We start from the raw sequence: 25,394 nt of genomic DNA, 5'->3' as shown, positions 1-25,394 counted from the left end.
TTGGGGGATAGATACACGATGGCTTTAAAAAAGCGCACCGCTGAGGAGAGTTTGATGGCTGTGCCAAAAGGAAAGAAGTGTCTTCCCACTTGCAAACAAGAGTTAATTATAGAAAAAAAGGCCCAGGAAAGTGTTAAAACCATCTGTGCCACGAGGAAGAGGCTGGGGCCGGGCAGGCGCAGGCAGCAGCGCTGACAGCTGCTGTGTACAGGCAGCCTGGACCGTGTGCTGTGCCATGCCATCCCCCTGTCCTGCCAGCCCTGCCCTGCAATCCTTATCGTGACACCTCCCACCCTGCCAGCCCTGCTGTGCCGTCCCTGCCATGTCACCCTGGCAATGCCACCCTCCCGAGCCAGTGGCATTAGCACTGCCATCCTTGCCACACCATCCCTGCCATGTTATCCTGGCTGTGCCATCCTTCCCAGCCAGTGGCATTAACACTGCCACCCTGGCTACGCCATCCCTGCCAAGTTATCCTAGCTGTGCCATCCTCCCAAGCCAGTGATGTTAGCAAGCCACAGTGCTACAAGGTCCCACCTGCCCCAGCATGTGCTGTGGGTCCCCAGCGGGACCCCCTTAACAGCCGCCCCCCGCAGCGGTGCACAGGGCAGGAGCTCCCGTTTCAGCACACAAGGCCACCACTACCCTGGGTGGCACAGAGGGACGTCCCTGGGATGCACAGCACAGCCTCACGGGGAGACTTGTCCTAAATACGTCCCACTGAAGCATCGCACAGATACGTCCCAAGGGACAGACCTCTAGACACCCATTTGTACCGCAGACCCTAGGGAAATGAGACCTGGGCAATGATGCCAAGCACTCTGCACCGCCTGTGTCTTCTGGGCAGGGCTGAGGATGGACGTGCCTCCTGCTGGGGGAAGGATGGGGGCCACCAGAGGCCAGAGCCCAGCCCGCACGGCTGCACCGCATCACCCGCCCTCGCAGCCAGATCCAACTGCTTCACAAATATTTACCTAGCTGGTTTTTTAAACAACCCCGAAATGCCGGAGAGTTTAAAGTCCGTGTCCCAAACAGCTCCTGTCTTGCTCCTGCCTGCCCTCAGGTCCCCAGCTGCCTGCCCGGGAGCCTCCGGGCTCCTGCACCCTGCCCCGACCCCCTGATGTTAAAGAAACTGCAGGCAGGCAGGCAGGCAGGCAGGCAGGCAGGCTCCTGCCTAGTCAGGCAGCCGGGCCAGCGGCAACACTTCTGCCTCTTACTTTATTAGGGACATTCAGGCTGGATGATGCCTGAACACGCAACTGGTGCATTTCAGAGGAGACCTCATGCTGATGAGCTTGCATATAGATTCACCGCAGAAAATAATTAGCCGTAATTAAGGGCTTCTGGTTTATGGCTCCAACAATTGTTTAAACAGCAGAGCCCTCTTCAAATTAAGTTCAGGACTTGCCAATAAATATTTCTTTATCATGATACGGTTTAGTTTCAAACTCCTGCTCTGAGCAGCCAGCCTGGGCTTCTCAGATTGGGGTCCAGAGCTGCTTCTCCTGCGAGCAGACGCAGAAGCTGCACAGCTGGACCCAACCCCAAAATTTTTCTCTTTTGGAGCAAAAAAGTGTTGGGGATAAGAGAAGGGAAGGAGGAATGGCAGGAGAGCTCTCCTGCCAGGAGCTGGAGAAGACATGAGTGTATGAAGAGCAAGGAGGTGCCACTGGTGGGTAGATGGCTCTGGTGTGATACGGGTACCAATGCCTGTGGCACAAGTGGATCGGCTGGCAGTTCAGCTCACCGTATCACAGGAGCAGTCTGAGGCTCTTCTACGTTGCATCTACCCACCGGGCTGGCCCCCGCCCCACCTGCGGCGCTCCCTCCCTCCCTATGGACAACATATGGCATGTCTCACCTCATTAGAGACATAACTAGCAGAAATAATAAGCAAGTCTTAACACAAACTCTAAACTAATGCACTAGAACAAGCTCTTCAGCTGGGAGGTATTTTGGTGTCCCCCCAAAACCCTGCTCCCCGAGCCAGCCGTGGTCCAGCAGCATGCTTGTGCTCCACCACACCAGCCTGGGCAACATAACATCAACGGGGCAAAGCAGAGTTAAAATGTGAAGATCAATATTCACATGGAGGCAGCTTCTAAGAGGTTTCAGTTGGTTAAGTAGCCTTGAGATTTTGGCCGTGAAAGACGGTGCTGCCAATGTGGCTGCACGCTGCCCAGATGCACTCGTGGGTCCTCTATACAGCTGCCATTACCGGAGCAAGGAGGCGATGAGTGGGAGTCCCAGGCTGCTGGGGTAGGACACGGGACCCATGGGTGGGTGGAAACTTGCATGCAGCTCTGCAAGACATATGCTGCAAGTTTACATCTTCCCACTTTTTAATTAACACCAGCCCTCCGTTAGCACTGGCTAAGAGGGAACCCATCGGTGTGTCACCATCCACCACGAGGCACCATGCTGTGAGGCAGTCCCACCACACCGGACCAGGTAAAAAACAAGAGAAGAGGAGCCCATGTGACAGCCTGCGTGGGAGCTCTGCCCCCAGCATGGGGGGGATGCCACACAAGATGCTGGCTCTCACGCTGGGTAGCTTCTCCTCTCTGAGACAGGTCCTGAAGCCACCTCAGAGCCACCAAGTGTGGAAAGCTCAGATGTTGCGTAAATCAGTGGAAGTCTTTCCGCTGTTTTCTTTGAGGAAAAGGGATGCTTTCCCCTGTGACTGCTTCTTCCAGTAGAAAAAAACTCAGAAAGTCCTGGAAGCAAAACCCCAATGCTGCTCTGCCACCCAAAAGGGCATCTTCACATGTCTGGTGCCTCCCCAGAGGGACAAGCCGGGAGCACCACTGGCTCCTGCCAACTGCAGGGTTTTTCCGAGTATGATCTAGGAGCACCATGGGAAGCACACAGGGAAAATGGCCATATCATAAACCAACTCAACTTTATGACCTGAACATTTTAAGACATAGCAGGAGCCTTTGTACTGTGGCCATAACTGCAATATATCAGTTAGCCATCGCTTCCACCAAGATCTAGCGCTCTAGATTTTGCAGCAAACGCTGACTTAAAGACCCATATCAAATACATTATGATACCACTGTTTCCCGTTACCCACGCTGATGATTCAATTAATTTAAAAACAGCAGTGAAATTTAATTTTGCCATTAACCCTGCAATCCCCAGCAACAGCCAGTTGGGAAGTCAGCAGCCACCTGCCCAAGTATGGATGGACTGGACGGTGGGAGGAGAGCGAAGGGACGAAAGATGAGGAGATACAGATGCGAGCGGAGTTAAGATAGCAAGGCGGGATCTTTTCTAAGCCCTTTGCAGGGGTAGAAAGTGTAGGCAAGTCCGCAGGAGAGACGGGACAGGGAGCAGCCGACAGGTCGCAGAACGGCACCCGCTAAAGGCTTTATTCAGAAGAGGCTCCTGCGGGAAAGGCTTGCTCAACTCGTTCCACCTCCCTCCACCCGTGCGGCTCAAATTCACATGGTCTCGCACAACTCCAAAGCCAAACACAACGCAAAGCGTACGACACGCCGGCAGCTGTCCTGTGGAAGGGTAACCCCCCCAGCCTGCCTGGGTCTGGCCTTGGCTCCATCAGTAGGGGCAAGGGTTAACAGGAACCGCTAAATGGAGTGTGAACTCCATACAGGCAAGCTGTTCTTTCGCGGGGGTAAAAGGTTACCCTTCGGAGAGCTGCAGTGATGGTCCGCACGTAGGCTCAGGCCTTGGGTCAAGCAGGGCTCACCCATGGCTTCATCAGGCAGCCCAGCTCACCGTGGAGGAACAGCACAGAAGGGACACAGCCACCCGACCAGCCTTCCTCCCCGACACGTGGCCAGAGAAGAATAGTTAGCCCAAGCAGAGCTCTCCCATCTGCTTTTGTTTTCCAGTCTTCAGTCCTGGGCTCCACTAAAGCCCCTGAAGTCACCGGGCATCTGTTCTCCTCCACCCATCGCAATCTGCCAGCCACTGCCGCTCTGACAGCCATCCATCACGCTGTAACACGCTGACCACGAGACCCAGTGGGACATCATTTTCAAGTCAAATGCAGCAGTTAGCATAAAATAAAGCATCGTCCTGGTTTGTTGTGTTTTTTTGGTTTGGTTTTTTTTTTTTTTTTGACGGTTCTGCAGCTGCAGCTAGGGACTCGGCAGGCAACAAAAGTGAGGGGGGAAAAAAAGGCACAGGAAAATGGCAATTCTACTCTTCTGAGTCATAACAATTATGACGTTGTGATAAGAAACGTTTTCTATGAATTTTTAAGTACCAGTAATCCTGTTTTGCAATTGTCCCCTGGGAACAAGGCGACAGATTGAATGGGGCTGACAGTTATTTCCATCCTGACGAACGCGGCTCCGACGTGCCACCTCCTCCCTCCAAACTTGCCGGCCCAGCGTTCAGCCCACCGCTCCGGCCTTCTTTGGTGCAAGCAAAGCTGAGCTGGCTCAGCTGCTGGTGTGATAACCCTGCAAAACCCACCCTGTTGGCCCCAAACCCCCAGCATGTATGTATTCGTGTGCCCGTAAAGCAGAGCTGCCCTCCAACAGCATGCACGGGGAGAAAATGCACCTGATAAAGTCCCTTTTTCCTGCACATGCAGCTATCCCCTCGGGAAACCTATCTCCTCGGGAAACCTTCAGCTGTGAGCTACGAGGCAAGCTGAGCATCTTGGTGTGTCCCCCGGTCCAGCCACAGCAAACACCCTCACAGGTCCCGGGAAGATGGGGATCAACAGGGAAGAGCATGGTTCGACCTTTCACTATTTGAGACTCCAAAATTTCCACCACCATCCTAAAACTCTGCAGATTTATCTCGCTGAGGGAACAGGCTGTGGGAGAAGGCAGCAGGGACACGCACCTTTTTGCTAGAGTCTTTTAGACTGGGAACAAAACCCATTCCTTTTACCTCTTTTGTAAAATGAGCACCGTCACCAGAATCAGTGCTGAGGAGTGAGTATGTTTTGCAGAGGATCAAATAAATAATGGATGACGAAGGAAAGCTGCCACGGCGAGACTGCTCGTGAGATGCTCTGTTCTACACAGCCTTTCCCGATACGCTCGTTCTTACAGCTCCTCACGCTGGCACCAGCTCCAGCCACATCGATGCTCCCCAAACCCAGGTACCAAGGGGTGCACCAGCCAAAGTGACATGCTCCAGGACAGTGGCGCCTTATGGCTGTTACCCCTGGCAGCCCGTACTTGTGACAGGGATGTGTTTTAATTGCCAGTGGGCAAGAAGAGAGATGTGGGATGCACTCCTGCCAACCCAGGGCACTGCGCTGGCCCCAGGGCACCAGCAGCCTGGCATAGAGCAGCATTCCCAGAGGGAAGCCCAGCTCGCTGTCCTCTGGCGCCAGCCATCCTCAGCCCCCAGCTTGTCAATAAGTCTCAATCCTTTCAGTAATATGTTAAAAAAAAAAAAAGGCAAAACTAAGTTTCTGCTTCCCTGTGAGCAGTCACCCCATGCCTCTCCACCTCCGCCCTGGGACTGTCCCATGCCACCATGCCAGCGCTCAGCACCCTGCCAGAGCGGGGACAATGTCCCATCCTCACATACGAGGGAAGCCTAGAGCCAACAAACATTAAAACCAGCCTGTCAATATAGATGCAAGATTTATTTTACATATGACATAGGGCTTAAAAAAGAAGGTGCGCCGGATGCTGTTTGCTTCTGCTAAGGCTGTTGTGATTTGGCTCCCAAGGGCGTTGTAAGGGCGTTTGGGATGGGGGAGCCTGAGGGATGGACGGCTGCTGGGATGCGGAGGCTTTTACCTCTGGATCAGACCCTGGCTGAAACCCGTAATGACCCAAAGCCCTCAGCCTGAAGGCTGGGCAAGCTGCTGCCGTCAGAAAGGTGCCAGCACAGCAGCACGCCCACTGCCACTGCCTCTTCTGCACCTCTTCCCAGCAAGTCCTCCTTGGTACAACGCCGCCAAGGCCGGCATCCTTTGTTTTCTGCTTTGTTTTCCTTCCCTGAGCCCAGGCAGCCCTCCTCCCCTCCGTCCCCACCACCACCGCCCCGGGCACAGGCTGCGGCTCGGCAGGTCCCGGGGGTGGTTTCTCAGAAAGCGTAACCGTTTCTGCAGAAAGTTTGGCAGCTCGGGCCAATGGCGGGAGTTTCTTTAATCAACTCAAATTGCATTTTCTGCAGATAAGTCTCCCACTCTCAGCCGCCAAGAAAAAGCCAGCCGGACGGCAGCAAAAAAAACCCCCCAAAACCAATACAACCCCCCCCTCCACGGAGGCTGCAAAGTCACCGCACAAGCTCACGGGGCGATTATTTATAGCCTTTCCCTCCGCAAAAGCCAAAAATAATTGTTCCAGCCCAATTACCGAATTTCTGAATGCTCGGCTCAGGGGTAGCCACCAAAGTGCCGTGCCTTGAGCCGCTCGTGATGTACTGGCTTTGAGCGGCAAGGCTGGGGGGTACGGGGGCGGCTGCGGGGGGCGGCTGCGGGGAGCTGCCCCCGTGCCCGATGCAGCCGGTGCCGCCGGCTCCCAGCCGGACCCACCGCTGCCGGGGGGCCCCGAGCCGGGTCTGCTTTGGCCGTGACGGCACCTGCTGAGCCTCCCTCCCCCTCCTCATCGCCACCCACGAGCCTCTCCGCGTGCTTTCTCCCTGGCCCAGCTGAGGAGGGGGGTGACGGAGCGGCTTTGGCGGGCGCCTGGGCTCCAGCCAGGGTCAGCCCACCACAGGCAATTAGCACCTGGTGAGGTGGGATGGCTAACGGTGGCGGGCATCTCCGGAGAGATGGCATGCTGCTGGCATGGCGGCGCCTCCTGCGTGCTGGGCTTTGGTGAGGAGGATGTTGTCTTGTGAAGGTGACCTCCATGGGGTTGAGCTGTGGCTCCAAAGAGGCTGCCCAATAAAGTGTTGGGCTCTAACGAGGTTTTGCTGTAGCCTGGGCTGAACCTGAGAAACCCCAGTAAAGGTCTGCCCATGCACACCAGCCAGGAACACACACGGGAGACCACTGAGCTGTGCTCCTTCCACCCTGTCCTGAAGCTCAGCAAGACCAAAACCCTTCTGCAGCCCCTTGCTCAGACACCTTCCACAGCTGTTTCAGTCTTCCCTTGGCTTCCCATCCCTCCTTACCAGCTCTCTGGTTTCGTTTGGAGAGTGTTTTTCCTTCTCCCTCGGCTCAACCCACCCACACCGCCGCTGCCTTTCCAATCGGCGGCAAAGGCAGGCGGAGAGGAGCGACCGCATTTCGCATGGGACGAAGGGGAAAACACCAGGTGCCTGCTCCGAGTCCTCTCCCTCTGCTCACCTTCCCCAACACAGAAATAAATAATTACATACGTACACCAAAAACAGCGGTGGTGGAGCCAAGCCAAGGGGCGGTTCAGGGCTGTACAGTTGCCGTGCTCCCAGTCAAAACTCATCTCCCACACTGGGTTTCACACATTTTGGGCATGTTCATCTCTTGACAACTTTAATTTAAAGAACAACCCAACCAGCCGCAACCCAGCATGAGCCCCTCGGGCAAGCGGAAAGCCCCCGGCACAGGTGCCAAGGACAGGCAGCAACCACTGCTGCCTTCAGAGGGAGAAAGCCCTGGGTCCCTCTTCACCCCACTTCTGCACCTGCTAGGTTGACCTGTTGGGATGTCTAAAAAACATACCAGTTTTGTAAAAAGCAAGTAAAGCAGAGGGAAATCCAGCTGCTCCGGTGGCTCCAGCTGAAGAGACAGCAGGAGCCTGGCAGAGGAGGAACCTGTGTGGGAACCCAGAGACGGTCCCATAGCAAATCCACAAATAAACGCATTTCTTTCTTTTTAGAGATAGCCCTGAAATTATTCCTTACTGGGGAGGGGAGTTTTCCTTTTCTGTCTCCTTTGGGAGGACCAGATGTGTTGTGCTGAGCTGCTCTCATGACACCGATCGCCTGGGGTCCCCACGAGATGCACCCTACGCTGCACAGCACCCAGCTGCCAGCACGTGCTTCCAACTCAGGCAGCCAGCGAAGCTGCAAACACCTAAAAAATCCCCCAGACCTGCCCATTCCCTTCCACATGACTCACCTCACCCCATGACCGCCTTCATCCCAGAGATGACCCACAAAGCTCTTCCTCCCAGGTACAGAGGAGGGGGCTGCAGACCCTCGTGGGAACCCACCTCCACACCTCCAACCAGAACCAGCTGCAGCTCAAGCGTGCCAGCTTGGGCTTCAAACCTACACAGAGAACCACCCAGTCCCTAGCTGGGGGGCATATGTGGTGGGGGGACCCCATCTTTACCCCGGCAAGCGCTGCCCCCCCACCTCCCCATGAGGCTGCGCCGGCTCCAGCCGCTCCCGCGATCCAAGCGGAGCAGATGGCACGCACAACACTTACGGCTTCGCTTTCCAGCCGCCATCGCAGAGCTGCTTCTCAGCAGGGCGGAGGCGGGGGGGTAGGGGGAAGATGGCTTTTTTTTTTTTATTTTATTTTCCCTGGGAATTTTGATTCTCTTTTAAAAAAAAAAAAAAAAATATTATAATCCTGCACTTAAGACCTGGGAGCCCCTGGCAGGCAGAGCGCAGTGCTCTGTGCAAAGACGGTGCGTGCCGGCTGATCGGCAGTCTGTCCGTCTGTCCGTGCCTGGGGACCCAGCTGACCGCCCAAAATCCCCGTCAAGAGGGACAAATCCTGGAAAGCCTCACACAGCAGAGATGGAGCGGCAGGGGGAAGGGATGAAGCGATCACAAAAATGGCTTTCTAGGGATTCTGCTGGCTCGCCTGGATTTCCTCCCTTTTGACGGCTCACGCCCTGCTCACCGAGGGGCAGCTTCTGCCTCTGCCACCCTGCAGAGCAGGCAGAGGGGGTTGGAGTAGCGTGCCCTGAATGAAGGAGATCCGGAGGGAAAGCCAAGCCGTGTTTCAACTCTCTGGGACATTGGTCCTCCTGCCTCCCCAGCTAAGATGGAGCAAGGGAGAATCTGTCCCACCTGGGGTGATGACCGGCTCCAGGGACATCCACCAGCTTGGGGACCAGACTTGCCTGGGTCTGATGCCACAGCCATGGTCCTCTAGTCCTACACCAATGGCTCAAACCAGGCTTTTTGCTTCCCAGTTGGAAGCCAACACCTAGAATGAGGCAGGGAAACCATAAATCTGGGCATCGCAGACACCAGATTGCTTTCAGCAGCCACACTCTGCACAGAGCTCGGTGATAAGTAACAAAAAGTCTGTGCTTTGCGCTGCTGATTTCTTGTCTGGGGATGCATAAAACCTGGGAAATGACAGATCGGCACCTCGATCCAAGAGCATCCCCGCACTCGCTCTGCCGGAGAGGCGGATAAACAAAGGCAGCTCTCCCCTGCGTCCACAGGCAGCTGCCACCGCCGCCCTGCGATAGCAGGAGGGGGGAAAAACAAAAGAGGTCTGCACCGCTGGGATCCGCGGGAATGGGATGCTCCCGGCGCTATCCCAGCCCTTTTATTCCATCGGTACCCACAGGGAGCTCGGCCCCAGCCGCTTGGCCATCTCCCTTCCCCGGGGGTCTCCTTGCCCAGCCGCCACGGCTGGATGCCAAGAGAAGCACCATACACCATAACCAACCCGGCATCGCACGGCAAGGTGGAAAATGTCCTGGTTTTGGGAACAGAGTGGCTCGGCCACCCCAGCAAAGAGCTCAGCGATGATTTGGACCAGGCTGCAGTGGTTTTGTGCCAATGGGCGCTGTCGGGTGTGATAGATGCCCACCCAAATCCCATGCGGAGGGAGAAGAGCTTGAGCAGCCGTCTGACAGCACCCAGAGATTCAGTGAGCTCAAATATTTGGCAGGGAAGTTTCCTGATGTGGTTTCTTAATTTAAACACCCTCACCGCTGGCAAGCACCGGTGGGTGCTCACCATTGCTTTGCACGGGATGGTCCAAGCAACCAACCACCTTGGGGTGGTCACGACAGCAAGGGAAAAGGCAGCATGTTGGGAAATGCCAACTTGAGGCTGTTTCCAAGAAAAAGAAAAAAAGAAAAGAGAAGGCAGCTACAGCTGTGGCACCGAAATGCCCAGGTCTCGGTCCATCCATATGTGGGCACGTGCTGGTTGTGCTTGCCTGGCCTCACGAGCTCAGGGCAGTCTAAAGCTGCTGAAATAATGCTGCCACGCTCCTCCCAAAGCCACCCTCTGTCCCCAGAACGCTGGCTGGAGCCCTGCATCTCGCCTCCATCACCTTTTCCAACCCCTGTGGACCTGCGCTGCCCCACTGGTGCCCCAGCAGTTTGTTGCTCCAGCCCCAGCCCCTCGCCCGAGAGCCCCACTGCTGCGCTTCACCCCAACAGAGCAGCACACACCTCAAAATCTGGGTTATGGAAGCACCAAGGAAGAGCATCCCTAGCTCCAGGGGGCCACATGGATTATTCCACCAGGCCACCACAGCGAGCCCTCTGGAAGGAGGGAAGGCAAGGCAGGAAACCATCTCCGCAACCCCGAAGTTGAATAATTATCACCTGGGCTGTGGGAAGCCCTCTCCCCCTCCCCAGCCCACCAGTGCCCAGGGAATGGACCAGGGAGGGGACTGCATCGCTGCACCCCCCAACCCCCCCCGCCCCGGGGGGCTTTGCTGAGGAATGCCGGGGGCGGCGGCGGGGGGAGCAGCCACGGTGGCGGCGCTGGGAAGGGAACCAGCTGGAGAGCCGCAGCCTCATGAAATAATGAAATGCCAAACCAACCCCTGCATCTTCCACAGTCTCTCAGGTCACCTACCAGATTAGGAGGCCTGTTGCTAAGGCAACCATATCTTGCAAGTGCTAGCTGAACTTCCCCATCGTTTTTAACCCTTTAAGGAGCACAAAAAAATAATAAAAAAAAGAAATACGTAAAAAAAAATGGGGGGGACACGACACGGGGAAAGGTAACACCAACCATGCAAGCCGCGGGAGACCGGCAGAGGCAAAGAGGGGGGTGGCTGGGAAAGGGAAATAAAAGAAAAGGCGCCCCAGCAGCCACCTCCCGCGCAATGCATGCCACGCTGGCTCCCTTCCAGGCAGCTAATAAAATTATTCGGCATCCACACACGCACGCGAGACCCAGCAAACTTTCGATGCGCCTGGCACAGCAGCGGAGGGGGGGGGGGGGTGGGGAAAAGCAATGAAAAGTCAGGTTACGCATATGAAATGGGGGCAAACAAAGCAAAATGGAACTTTTTTCTTTTTAAAAAAAAAAAATAAATACAAGCCCTCATGGCCTTGCAGACGCCGGGCAAGCCCTGCTGCCACGGCAAGCAGCCGGCAGGCCGGCGCCACACGGGAGGGGACAGATGGCCAGCGCTGCGCCCGGCAGCGACGTCGGGATGGAGGCGATGGGCGCCTGCGGCCACCCCGCCAGTTCTGCTGCAACCAAGGGCCAGGAGCATCCGCAACAGGGACACACAGCCTGTGCTCTGCGACGATAAAATAACAATAATAATCAAAAAAAGCCAGCCCCTTCACCAACCCAGGGATCACGTCCCAGCGGGGTGATGGGGACCACAGTCCCCTCCTCTGGGAGGATAAAACCCCATTTTGAATGCACACAAGCAGGGAGCCCCAAATATTGCAGCTTGCTGGGATAATGAGGAGGCCTGCGAGCAATAAGAAAAAGAAAAGGAGCAAGGCGACACACAGGCAGCACAAGAGGGAGGGAAAAAAAAAAAAAAAAAGGAAAAGAAAAAGGAGGGAGGGCAGAAAGAGGCATGGAAACGAGGAGAAAATGTGGAGCGGCATAAATCAGGCGCGCGGGGGGAGCTGGGGAGGCACGGCAGCACGTGCTGCGTTCCAGGCGTGCAGGCAGCGCACGCGGCTGGCTCCTGCCTGGCGGGGTGAGCACCAGGCAGCAAACAGCCCTGTGCCCCAGGGAAAGGGGCTCCCACCCCCCCGGGGGCTAGCTCCGTACAGGGTATCGGCTCTGCCACCCAGCACACCATCGTTCCCCTGTTAGAAAATCTCTTTGGGAAAGAAAATGCCTCCACCGGCACCGTCGTGAAAGATGCCCAATGGCAAAAATCAAGGGGATCCCTTTTTCAAGCCCCCTTCCCACCCTCGGGTCAGGGTGGGGACAGCAATTGTGAAATTCCTGCTGAATTCCCCTGAAATAAGGGGCAGCAAGATGGAAACCTGCTCCCAAAGCCATCTTCTTCCCACCAGCCTGCTCTTAAATCATAATAAAGAGAGGCATGAGGGTCTGTGCAAACCATCCCCACTTTGCTCTGGGGCTGTGCCGAGACAGGTTCGTGGCCGGGCCACCACACCAAAGGGCTGCCAGCCCTGACACTCAGGCTCTGGTCCTGCCCTCCAACCTTGCCCCCGCACCCACACCCCTGCACCTTGCCAACTGGCTGGCAGGAGAAACTTAATTAGCCATGTCCATCAACCCCAAACATCTGTAACCAGCAAAATTTACAACCAGAAATAAAGAGGAGTGACCTTCGCGGTGTTGAAAGACAGTTGGGTTCTTGTATTACAACGGCGGGGACAGGCAAAATTCATTATCTCTAATAGCCATCCTTATAACCAGATTAAACACAAAGGCAGCAATTCCATATTCCCTGACCCGCCACCATCCCCAGCCCAAGCGAGGGGAGCTCCCCTCTGCTGCCGCGCTGCTCACAGAAACCCCACCGCCACAAATTCAGCTGATGTTTATGCATGTGGTGATCTCCATCCCTCCTACACAGGAAAGACAATACCCCAGCTCATCCCACCCCACCAGGCTGGGGACACCCAGCTGGGGTCACATCCCTCCCAGTCCTTCTTTGGCCAGTACCGGGGAGATGCTAGGCTGCCCTGCAAGCATCCCAGGGGGGTACCAGCGGTGAGCTGCCCCCACACCAGGGATGCTGTGGTGGTACCCAGAGCTGTGCTGCAGACGTTTGCCACGGGATCCAAGGGAAAACCACCCGGTTTCCAGCACACAACCGACCAGAGCCCAACCCTCCGCAAATAACCATCGTCATCTCCTGATGCACGGACGTTCCTGAGCACAAGGGCTTTTGTCCTGAAGATGCAGCCAAGGCTTTCACCTCTGGCTGGGAGATGCACACGGTGCCAATCACAGGCCGGGGAGCCAGCGCCTGTTATTTTCATCAGAGGATGTTCTCTGTGGGGAACTTCAGCTGCCAGCCAGGAGAAACAAGCCACTGGAGGAAACTCGAGCCTCCTAATGGCTTTCTCTTCACCAGCTCCGGCCCTGGCAGCGGCACGAGGGCAGCTCCTTCTCCAGAAGATGAGAACCAGTGGGACCAGCTGGTTTCTCCCGTGTTCAGCAGCAACAAGTCAAACTGCTTGGAAAACACTTAAGGAAGCAGGGGGAAGCTTCAAATGGACCAGGCGGACGGTGCACCGCACTGGAGCAACGGTAAAAGTTAAAATTAATTAGCTGGCAGGATGACAAAGAAGCCATTGTGCAGCACGGTGGAGCAATCCAAGTACAAAGGCTTTATATAAGTCATGTTGAAAACTCCTTGATGACTGCAGGTAAGGACAGACAAGCTGTCAGGACATGCCACAACACCCTGAAGGGCTCCAGGACAAGCAAGCAAATGTGCTTTTAATGATGAAATGAGCCCTGGGAGCCCCAGTCTGGACCTTCTCTCCAGAGGAGACTGGCAGAGGCATGAAGCACCTGGGCGTTATCGGTACTGCGGTGCCCAGGATAACACAAAACCAGCTGCTTTGAGTTTCTCCATGGAAAATTGCACTTCAGCCGGGCTGACGATGCCCATGCACACTGCAGATCAGCGTTTGCTTCCTTGTGAGCTCCCACCTCCATCGGCAACCATACCCACCAAGCACACCCCTGCCAAAAGCCCCCCTGATGAGACCAAGCGTTCCAAAGTGTGGCTGCCCCTGCCTCAAACCAGACCCCAACGGGGTCTCACAAAACCAGACCGACCTCCCGGTTCATGCCGTGCAGAGAAAGACCCCAACAGCCAATGGGTCTCATCACCCCCAGGCAGACCCAGGCTCTGCTTCCCAGGAGGAGCAGGCACCCTCCCACAGCCACCGGGGACACAGGAGGGGGACAAGCTGTGATGGAGAGCCACCCCAATGCTGCTACTAGCCACAACCCCCCTCACTGCCTTCACCCCCCTGCCCAGCAGGCAGATGGGCAGCAGTAGGGGGGGGTGGGTTGTGATTTACACCCCACCAGCTGCACAGCTCTCCCACAGAAAGGAGCTGAGGGGGAGGGAAGCACCTCTCCCTCCTCCTCCTCCTCCTCCTTCTCCTCCTCCTCGCTGCAAGCACCGCTCCCAGGCGAGGGGATGTGGGGTCTCAAGCAGCCCCTGCACCCCACAGGCTGCGCATATCCCAGTGGGACACCCCGCAAAAACGGGGGCACCCGGCAAGGGCCAGGCAGAACAGGAAGGTGAGGAGGATGCTCTGCCGGGTTTCAGCAGGGGAGCAGAGCCAAGCACCATGCCGCAGCCTTATCTGCCCACCCCAAGCCAGGGCGCGCTGCGAGGAAGCACCCTGCCCCCATCCTCACCATGCCCTGCCTTTCTTTCATTTAAAAAAAAAAAAAAAAAAAAAAGACAAAAAACCACAGGCCCAACAAACCAAGCTCCCAACTCCTCCCCAGCCCCAGTCACTTAGCTGCAAAGCACTGCTCGGGGCAGCAGAGCTGGGGGCTGCTAGCTGCCCACAGGGGTGACACAGGGGCACGTCCCCCCTAACAGCTGGCAGAAATGAATAAATAAGTGAAGGCAAGGCATGGGGCACCCCCGCTGCAAGCCCATTTTGGAAAGAAGGGGATGCCAGCCAGCCACTCACCGTGGTGGGCACCCATCCGTGCTGGGCCAGGCACCCCAGGTGCGATAGTAACCGAGGTGGGAGCTGGGGCACGGGGGTGGGGGGGGGTGGGCACAGAAGAAAGCCCAGGTCAGGTAGGAGGGACCAGTTCTGGGCTGGCATGGCCACTGGGAATGCTGTGGGATGCCAGCACCCCAGCTGTGCAGGGCAGGTCATGCTCGTCAAGTGAGTCAGAGTGCATCCTATGCTTTGGTTTGTAGCTGAAAAATCCCAATTATAGGTGGGAGCTCAGCCCTGTGAGGCTGTAAAAAGCAGCCCAAAGCCAGGGGAAACGGGAGGGAAACCCCCCCACCCCAGACCCTGCTTGCTCGAGGTGGGCAGGAGGGGTGGCGAGAGCTCATTTTCACTACAAAAAGCTGCCGCACCCCGGGAGGAGAGGCACCAGATCAAATGTTCAAGGGTTGATGCAGAAACATTAAGGAAAAAAAAAATTAAAAGAAAATGTTAGCTTAAGACACAGCCAGAGGTCTTCCTTTGGACTTTATCTTGAGGCGGCAGGCTGCAGCAGCGCTGCCTCGCGTGCGGATGGAGAGGCAGACCCTGTAGCTGCCCGCCCAGCCCAGGGAACGTGGAGGTGGAAACCACCTTGCTAAAAGCCACCAGCTGTGGTGGCGATGGCCACGGTGGCAATGGCCATGGTGAAGGAAGAGCAGGACAACTGGGGGAAGCACTTAATGGCTGGATGTGAAGCGCTGCTCTGCCCTGCTGCCCCAGCCACACACCAAATATACAGGCACATGCATCTGTATCCACATGTGTATCTTAATTCTGTATATTGCATGGATATAATTGCATATATACGCACACGTATGTATTTTTTGCTTAATTCCGATATTAACGGCCTTCATGCACACAGCATTAAACTCGGGCAGGACAGCGGGCATTCCTCCTCCAAAAAAATATACAATTTAAATGCACAAACCTGAGACAACAGAAGAACTGGCCTTACCACAGGGGACCCGCACCCCATCCATACCCAAACTTCACCTGACACCCCCCCCCGCCCCCGGGTGCCCTTCTCAGCTCGGCCGGGCACAGGGGAGGGGTGTCACTGCCGCAGGATGCAGGGATGGGAGCAGGGCGGTGGTAGTGGGTGGAGGGGGGGGCACCAAGCGTGGGAAGCAGCACCCACAAGCAGCTGCCCCGTATTTTGGAAATCCCCCCCTTGACTGCGCAGCTGTAGCTTTGAACTCAGCTCCTGGCACTTGTGGCCACGAGCCGGAGTTTTGAGAGAAGAAAAAAAAAAACAACACTAAAAACCCAAACCAAGGCGGAGGCGAGGTATTTATTTACATGCAAAGAGCTGGTTTTGCTCCCTGCCAGCCCCGAGGAAAGCACTGCTTCTGCGCTGCTGAGCCCCGTCAGCCCTGGGTGGGGGTCTCCCCCCAGGGATCTGCAGGGTCAGGACCCAAGAAGGGCAGAAGCTGCTGGGAAATAAGGGGGAAACGTGCCCGTGGGCTGAGCAGAAGCCTCAAGGGGAGTCCCACAACCTGACCCTCAAGTGGGATGCTGGTGAGGCGGCCGTGTGACACTCACAGGGATAAATCCCGCTCCACAGTACCCATGGGCAGAGCGGGGTGGACTGCTGGCACCGGCCAGGCTGGGATGCACCAGGGTAGCCAGAGCTGCTCCAGATGCCTCACTGCTCTCCCTCTGCCATCCCCTCTGCTCATAAGGAAAACCAGGACCAAATGCTACTCCAGCTCCCCCAGCACCCCTCTAAAGCATCCCCCATGGGCCAGGGTTTGGCACAGCCGAGTGCCATTTACATGGTGCCAGCTCTGCCACGGGGCCACCCAGGGTGGAAGAGGAGAAAGAGCCGAAGCCCCCTGCCCCGCTCCCCAGGACCAGCTCTGGCAGCTGTTTCCAATAGATCCAGGGACGGCTTTACAAGAGAAAAAATAGGGAACAAAAGGTAGGAGAAAATCCAAGTTTCCAAGGTAAGGAAGGAAATGATCAGGAGAACAGGAAAGCCTCACTCGTACCCAATACACGGCGTCCTGACCTAACAAACCTCCCCGCTGCCCGCTGCACAGGGAGCCCCCCCCGTGCCGGACTGCCGGCCAGCCTCCCTGGCATGGCACGGCACGGCACGGCAGCTCCCGGCCCCTCGCCCTCTTTGTTCCTCTGCAGGGACCCCCGAAAGCAGGGGAGGGCAGGGCTGCGAGCTTTGTGCTCGCCCAAGCCGAGCATCTGCCGGGGGCGGCCGCTCGTGCAGCCCACCGTGCCGCGGGTCCCCTCGCCGGCCTCACCGCGCTCGCCCACGTGGCCGCGGCGCTGCCGGGGCAAACAATGGGATGGCGCGAGCTGCCGAGCGAGCCACGCAAGGCCTTCCTCCTCCTCCCCGCCGCGGGCTTCGCCGGCCGCCGGGAGCTGGCCCCTCTCGAGCACCAGGGTGGGGGGATTGGAAAAAAAAAATATTACAAAAAAGCCCCACAGAAATTAAAAAAGCCATAGCACATTCAAACCCGCCTGGCTGCTGCACATGGGTTCGTGCAAGGCGAGGGCATGCTAACCCACGCACACCACGGCAGGCGACGTGGACAGCAGAGCAGGACCGCCCCGGGCAGCACCCAGACACCCACCCCAGCACCCACTGCGTAGGGGTTCCCTGCCCATGGCGCAAACCCCCACCTGCCCTCCCGCTGTCAGCCAGGATTGCAGAAATCCTCCCTCTCCTCCCATCCCACCCCCAGCTTTTCCGGAGAAACCCCTCCCGGATTGGAGCTGGAGAAACTTTGCATCTTCACACCATTTGTTGACACAAAATCCATCCCCTGCCTTACTTTTGCAGAGGCACTCGGGGTGGGGTAGAGGGGGGGAACGTCTGTTTCCATTTGAAACTGTCAAAATTAGCATTCAGTAATTAAAAATCACACCCTTTCTCTTAATAACCTAACCAGCATGATACAATCAGGTTGTGCCAACTCTTTAATCTAATTGACTAATTACAGATTTTAATTTAGTCAGTTACTGAACAACTGTTGACAATTTGTTTTCATTAGGGACAGAACAGGATAAATATTTAGGCTCCCCAGTCAAAGACTAAGACATAAGCTCTGGGCTCTGACCTCCGGTTTCACGCCGGCAGCTTCTCCATCGGCATCACCCACGGAAAGGTGCCGCTCTGAGACGCCCCGGTCCCCCCTCCGAAAGCGGGAAGCGTGGCAGCGGAGGCTGCTCCATCGCAACAGCTGATATTGTTTAAAATATAAAATTGAATAATCCAGCTTTGCGTGCCATTCTACCAAAAGCGGGGTTTCAGGGACAGTCAGGCTCACAGGCGGGATGGGCACACCAGTACCCTAAACCCCGGGGGGAAGGCTGAGCCCAGTGCACTGCCAGGACAGGGAATGACTGTATTTTTTTTTTATTTTTTTTTTTTTAAAGTGATGTGGAGTTTTGCAGCTGCTCCTGGCAGCCTGCCACTCCTGAAGGAAACTCCTCTCTCCGGTTACCTACCGGGGAACCCTGTCCCTGCAGAGCGGAGCTGGATGGAGCCCAGATGGAGCACGGTCCCGTGTGGAGACGGGACAGAGCTGCACGTGCCGCTGGCTGAGCCCTGTGCCCAGGCCATGCCCATGGGGGCTCCCAGGGACCACACAGAGCTGTTCCTAACCCCTGCCTCTGCACTGTGCCAAACCTGCCCCCAAAACACCTGCTCTCCTACGCAAGAGGTTTCTAACACGCTCGCTGCAAAGGGCACACTGCAGAAGCACTCACAGACCACCATCCCCACTGCAGAAACACCCACGGACCACCACCACCATCACCAATGCAGAAGAACTCACGGACCACCATCACCACAGCAGAAGCACCCACAGACCACCACCACTGCAGAAGCACCTATGGACCACCAATGCCACCACTACTGCAGAAGCACCCATGGACCACCACCACCACACTTGCTGGTCTCACACCCACCCCACACAGCCATGGGCACTTGGAGCATGAGACTCACAGCCTTCGTGGGTCCTGGAGCAAGACAACAGCCTGGCACGGGAGAGGTGACAATCACACCAAACCCCTCATGCATGTAGAACATCTCCCAGGAGGGGTCCCACACAGCCACCTCACCTGCTAAGGTGCCACATCAGCAGGTGGCTATGCAGACCCCAGGGAGCAGAAGATGCCGTGACAACAAGGAGATGCCCCCCGGGGCACCGGTCCAGCAGCCAGCAAGGGTGCAATGGGCAGACCCAGCAGAAAAGGACCACCTCCCATCCCTCATCTCCAAAGTGTGGCTGGGAGGGCACCTACAGCGGGGGCAATGGCTGGGTTTGGGGTTCAAACTCCCGTTTGAAGGCCAAAACCCTTCCAGTCCCTTGGGTTCTACCTCTTCCCCCACTGAGCTGTGCTGCACAGTAACACCAACAAGCCTGGATGCTACGTCTACCCATCTCCAGGGGCTTCAGAAACCTGCTCACCAAGATCTCAATTTAAGGGGAAATGTTTCAGATGGGGGGTAAAAAAATGGAGGAGCTCTGGTTGTCCCCAACCAGGGAGGACATAAGGCCCAAGCACACCATCTTTTCCCAGACCAGCCACCACCCTTCCAGCAGCAACTGCCCCCACTGCAGCAGAGCATCGTTCCAAACCCAAGCGAGAAAGAACTGCAGCAGCCTTCCAAAGTTAAAAAAAAAAATAGTATTTGCATTAATGGCAAGTTGAAGCCACCGCTCCGTAGATCTTACACTGCAAAGAAAACAGTATTTCAAATGCTCCCCAAGTGTGGGTCCTTCTCAGGGGGGAACAGGGGAGGGGGAGGATGAAGTGATGAAGTCAAAGTCTCCAGCAGCCAAAGGCTATCCTGTTTTTTCCCTCCTGCACACTGATGCCCTGAGCTGGCTGTGCAGGCAGAGCAATACCACAAAAAGTATGTAGCAACAGTCAACTAGATTTAAGTTCATTTTCTGTAGCTTGAGGCCAAAATCGACTGAAGTGGTTCTGGTGATCAAGTTTTCTGCAATTCCCCTTTCTATGTATTAGCTCTTTGACAGAAATTCACTGCGGTATTTAAACTGGCAGTCATCACCGCTAACTCAAATTGTATTGGCTTTCATGGCGTTGAAATGCTCAACTGCGACCAGCCATCGGCCAATTCCCAGATAACGCGGCGGCTGAAATCCCCTGTCATGCCGAGCGATCCCGTTGCAAGCTTGCGGGCTCTGGGAGCGCTCCGTAGTGCCGGTGCACTTGCCACAGGGCTCTGCCCAGCAGAGCAGCCCAAACCAACGGCTGTGGGCCGAGTTTCAGGGGATAACGGGTGTGCATGGTGCTGTTAACTCAGATAAACTCTTTTGATACAGGTGGGAGAGGCTGACTAATAACCCTTGGACCAGCACAGCTTGTTAGGTGTGTTAACAAGCAGTGCCGGAGATGGGAAGAAAGAGAAGTGCCGCATTCCTCCTGCCTGCGCCAGGTGAATCCGCGCTCCCAACACCCCTCTCCCGACAAGCACCTTTCTACCAAGTCCCAGCAGACTTTTGTCCCAGCTTAGGAGAAAAACCTTGGGGGAAAGGTAAAAAGCAATATTCCTAAGCCGCCCCAAGAGCCCACGGCTTTCAAGAGTTTCCCCCGCATAAGAAGGGTGGGATTTCTCTTTTTTTTCTTTTCCCTCGCTAGAGAGTTAAACATTAAAAAACAGGGGGAAACTGGCAGTTTGTTCCACTGCTCCTAATAGTTTTCAAACTGTTACACTGGGAGATGAAGTGGAAGCGATACAGCATGCAAATCCCCCCGTTAGCATCCCGCCAACGAGGCACTCCGCTCCCTCTCCTAAAGACGCAACTCCTGGGTGAGCACCCCTCCGGCACTGGCTACGGGAGGGCAGTGTGCCAAGCCCCAGCTGGCCCAGCACCACCACACTGCTCCCCGAGCATCCCTCTGTTTTGTCCTTAGAGCAGCACAGTAAATACATTGTCCTTGGGTAAATATACCAGATTTGGGGCGAACACTGAGCTGGCCGCACCGAGGTTGCCCATTGTTGGCCAAGTATAAATACGATGCTCTACCAATCTGGGGCAAGACTTGTATCGGGATATTTTTAGCCACAACTACTGTACGAAGCGATTCATGACTCACTGCACCAGCCCCGTTCAGGGTTCGTACTCCGTTCTAGATGCCACGTGCCACTGTTGGGTTTGGTGCTCGATAAAAACCTGCATTCCAGCCCTGGCACCCATTGGCGAGGCTGGCCACCGCGCTCACCGGTACTGGCAGCCCGCTCCAACACAGAGGCTGGCAAGAAATAAGGCACTATTCACACTCCTCCAGCTATCATTCGGTTCTTTGGTCAATATTTGAGTTCTGGCCGGGTAGGTCCCTCGCCCTGTAAAGTACACGCCGTGCCAGGAAAACACGTTTCCCGTACCGGGAACACATGGAAAGGGGACTGTGCTGTGAGCATCTGCCACCGGCCATGCCGGGGAGGAGAAGCACAACGCCTGTTTCGAGGCCAAAACACACCCAGGGAAACCAAACCGGTGCCACCAAGCCGAGGCACAGGGGAATGAAAATCTTCTTACGAGTTTCTGTGGTAAAACCCAAAAGGTAAAAGCACTTGGGGCTGTTACAAAACTGCATTACACCGAGAATTAAAAACAATCAGGGTTGTGTCTGTTTACTGTAAGCTTAAAGCAATGTGTATTAAAGAAGTTTATGCGAATCATCTAATGCACTCAGGCCTATTGTTAGAATTATTAACAAGCTAAAAAAAAGATTATTTTCTCTAAATACACTAAATCCTCAGACACGATAAGGAGACTGTTGTGAATGGAGCATTACCATGTCTTGGTTGCTAATGTCATCTTCACCTGTGGCTCTGCTGCCCAAAGATCTACCTTTGCCTTGCTCCCGGTGAGCCTGCTTCCCAACCGGGCTCCAAAAAAGCCAGAATTCGGCCCAGAACGCCCAGGAAGCAAGCAGCCGCCCGCGCCGAGCCCGGCACTGGTGGGTGTACCGCCGGCTGTCAGCTCTGACCCTCGGTTCAGGAGTTCATCATCTTAATCCGCCCCAGTAAAAACAAGCGATGCAGAGAACGGCCGCCGGGAGGGACGGACAGAGGGACAACCCCCCACCTAGCAAACATCCAGACCCATTCCCCTCCACCCCAGCAGGACGGGCATCCTTCCGCCCCGGGCATTGAGGAGAGGTGGCTCAGCAGCCAACCGAGGCTCTCTAGAAGCCCGGTGCTGCCCGTGCCCCAGGGTGACCGCTGCGTCCAGCGCCAGCACGCAGGAGCACTGCCGAGGTCGCCGAGACGCTCGCCTGGCGCTGCTCGCTGGCAAAGCCTCGCGCATCCCAACCCAGGCATGTCGAGGCAACGAGAAACTCGGGAAGAGAGGAAAAATGGTTTCCATACCATAGGCTCCCCGGAGCAGACAAAACCAGCTCCTGCTACAGGGTTTGAACTCACTTGACTGGGGTCCAAGCCCACAGCCAGGTGACTAATCCTTTGATGCAAATTCCTCCCAACGCTGCGGATGCAGGGGACACGTGTGGGACGGGAGCGGGCAGCCCACCCGTTGCCCACCAGACCGCGCACCCTCACCAAGAGGTGTCTTTTTGGAGGCACCTCAGCCCCGGCACCCTGCCCTGCAAGCCTCATCCCGGCGTCATGCTAACACCTCTGCAAAGAACAACCCGAAATCCTGACAGACGAGATGCACACCATCAGCCAAGAGGGGTCTGCAACACCACCCTCAAGGAGCAAACACCTCCACCTCGCTGGTCTCCAGGGAGGACTCAGACAACCAAGGAAGCCCCCAGCCGTGCCAAAGGCAGGGAGACATGAATCGGGGCATCCAGGGGAATCCCCCCAGCTCCTCCCCAACTGCAACCCAACCCCTGCCCACCCTGCGAGGAGCCCTCAGCATGAAGTATCTCACCATTGATCCTCTAGTCAAGCTTTGTTGTCCACCACTATGCAAAACTGCTTAATTCTACCAGTAGCCTGAATGCCTTTAAGTGCTTAAGATAAGTATCTCGGCTCATTTACATAATTGCGACATTATGAAATACTGTTCAGTCAAATCAGAACGTTGTTGGTTAAAAAAAAAAAACAACAAGAAAACACCCCCCCCAAAAAAAACAACAACCCAACACCCATGGTTTTGCCAGTCGGCGAGGTTGGCTCCCAGTGCGCTGGAGGAGCCCGAGCTCCCCAACACCGTAATTACCGCGAGGATCAGAAACTTGTTACTCACGTAGTCATGAAAGGCTTTCGCTTCGCTCGAATGTTCACAAGTGTCTCGCCTTTCGGGAGCTGCGCAGTAAAGGTCCCAAAACACGCTGCGTGGCGGAGAAAGTCAAGAGAGGCGGCAGTTACTCATCCGGGCGGGCGCCCCGGGCCGGGGGTCAGCGGAGGTGAGAGCATCCCACCCCCGGCGCCACGACTGGGGGGACCGCGGCCGGCCCCAGCGCGCATCCCAGCTCCGCACCACCGGGATCTTGGGAAGCGCCCGCCGGGGCACTGGGCCCCCGCGGCGGGTGACGGTGGGTGATGCTGGGGTGTTTGAAGAGGTAAAAGTAGCGTTTAAGGGGTAACAACCCTGGCACCTCGGGGGCTCCACCGGGCAGCGTGGCCGCCCCAAGGGCCCTGCCACAGCTGCGTGTCCCCTCCCGCCGCCGCGGGGCCCCCGCCGCGCCTCGGCACCCCGGGGGCGGCCCGGGGCTCGGCCGGCGGCTGCTGACTCACGCCGGCACCGGGGCTTCACCCCGTGGGGGGCCCACGCTCCACCGGGGCGACACCCTCCCCCCCGCCCGCCTCTGCCGGGGGCGGGGGGCTGCCGGGCAGCCTGGCCGCTCCCACCCGCGACGGGGCAACCGCGGGGCGCTCCCCCCCGCCCCCCCCCGCACTTACCACCACCAGGAGTGCAGAAAGCCGGGGGGCTCGCCCAGCGTGATGTTCTTCTCCCACCGGATCTGCGGGCGAGAGGAAGGCGGGGGTGTGCGGGGGGGGGTAGGGGGGGTGGGGGGTGGTCACGAGTGGGCGTGGGCCCCCACGCGCGGCGACCCCCCGGCGCCGCCGCCGCCCCGCGCAAGATGGAGGGCGGGCGTGCGTGCGGCGGCGCACAAAGGGCGCGGGGGGCGGCGGGGCTCACCTCGGACAGGAAGGTCTGCGCCGACTTCTGGGCGCCGACGTGCAGCAGGTACTCGTAGACGTACAGCGCCAGCCTGCAACAGCCGAGCGGCGGGTCGGCGGCGGCGGGGGGGAAGGAGGAGGAGCCCCCCCTCGCCCGCCCGCCCCGCACAAAGCCGCCCCACCGCCGCCCCGCTCCCCCCCGCGCCTCCCGCCGCCGCGCTTACTTCTCCCGCGCCTGCCCGTCCGAGGGCACCGCCGAGCCCTTCCCTTTGGCGAACATGGTCCGCGCCGAGGAGGGGGGCGGCCGCAGCCGCCGCCGGGAGCCGCTGTGCCCGCCGCCGAGGGAGCGCCGGGGGCTGTCAGAGCGCCGGCCGCCGCCGCGCCCCCATCGCCCCGCGCCCGCCGCCGCTCGCTGCGCCCGCCGCGCCGCTGGCCGCGTACCCGAACGTGGCCGCGCCGGGCACCGCCCCCCCCCGCCGACGGGCGCTCGCTGCCGCCAATCACCAGCGAGCGGGGGCGGGGCCGACCCGCGGCACGCCCTCCTCCGGAGGCGGCGGGCGGCCTCCCGCGGCGGGGAAGGAGGGAGGGAGAGCGGCGCCGCGCGGTCCTAGCGTCCCCCCCCGGCTCGGCCCGCCGGCGGCACGACCACCTCGGCGCGCTGCCGCGCCGTGGTCCTTTAAGGCGCCGGGCCGCGGCGCGCAGCGCCCGCTGATTGGCCGGCGCCGCGGAGACCTCGGAAGGGGGGCCTTGAAACTGCCCGCCGGGCGGCTGAGGGGAGGGGGGAGCGCGTCGGTGCGCCCGGGCGGGTGCTGCCTCTGGTCGCGGCGCCGGGCGGGACCCGCCGGGGCCGGGCCCGGGCCCTTCCACTGCCTCCGGCCCGGCCCCCACCTTCCACCGGCCCGGCCCGGCCCCGGCGGGTCCCGCCCGGCGCCGCGCACCCCAGCCCCGCGCCGCGGGCGGCTGCCTGGGGGCGGGCGGCCTGGCTGCGAGAGCGCCGAGGGGAGCCCGCGGCCGGCCTTCCCCGGCCGCCAGCTTCAGCGCCTTCGAGTCACGGGGCGAGGCCGGCGGTGGGGCCCTGCTGCCCGTAGGAGTGGGGGAGGGGAGGCGCCCCGGTGGGGCTGGGCCCTGCGCCGGCCTGGAGGGGGCCCCGGCCCTGCGGCCGTGCTGGGTCCCTCGGGGGGGCGCCTCCTGCGTGTCACCGGCCCCAGGATCGGGGGGAGGGCTGGGCCGCCGCCCAGGGCGCCCGGCTTTGGGAGGCCAGGCCTCGTCGGCGGGACCCTGCCGGCCTACCCAGTGCTGCTGGTGGCTGGTGGTGGCAGCTGCCACAGGAGCAGATGCTGGAGCAGCACAAAAATTCGGGCTTCAAAGGGCCCTTCCCCCTGCCCCGGCCTCACCTCTGCCTCCAGAACGACTCGGGTGGGGGCTGCGCGAGGAGGTTATGCGCCCCGAACCTCGTCCTGCAAAGCACTGAGGAGCTTCAGGGGCCTGAGCAGGGCCCTGTGTGCCCGGGCACCCCCTGCGAGGGCAGGCAGGCCTGGGGCGGCGTGGGCAGCCACGGGGTGTACGAGTGA

The 25,394-nt window shown here is 58.0% G+C and overlaps 1 protein-coding gene across 3 annotated transcripts in view; it reads right to left on the bottom strand.

The window, feature by feature from the left end:
• Positions 1 to 24,242, bottom strand: part of SSBP3 (single stranded DNA binding protein 3) — a 55,858-nt gene extending 31,616 nt beyond the window's left edge. For all 3 annotated transcript variants that reach the window (XM_080406218.1, XM_080406220.1, XM_080406219.1), the window contains exons 1-4: positions 24,048 to 24,242; positions 23,843 to 23,915; positions 23,602 to 23,663; positions 22,946 to 23,030 (exon numbers count right to left, since the gene is read on the bottom strand). In XM_080406218.1, coding sequence (XP_080262344.1) covers positions 22,946 to 23,030; positions 23,602 to 23,663; positions 23,843 to 23,915; positions 24,048 to 24,103 — 276 coding nt within the window. In that variant the 5' untranslated portion in view covers positions 24,104 to 24,242. The remainder of the gene's footprint in view (positions 1 to 22,945; positions 23,031 to 23,601; positions 23,664 to 23,842; positions 23,916 to 24,047) is intronic.
• Positions 24,243 to 25,394: the final 1,152 nt, after the last annotated feature.

Source organism: Falco punctatus (assembly GCF_963210335.1).
Source record: "Falco punctatus genome assembly, chromosome: 11".
Classification (NCBI taxonomy): domain Eukaryota; kingdom Metazoa; phylum Chordata; class Aves; order Falconiformes; family Falconidae; genus Falco; species Falco punctatus.
This window is presented reverse-complemented; position numbering and strand designations above follow the sequence as displayed.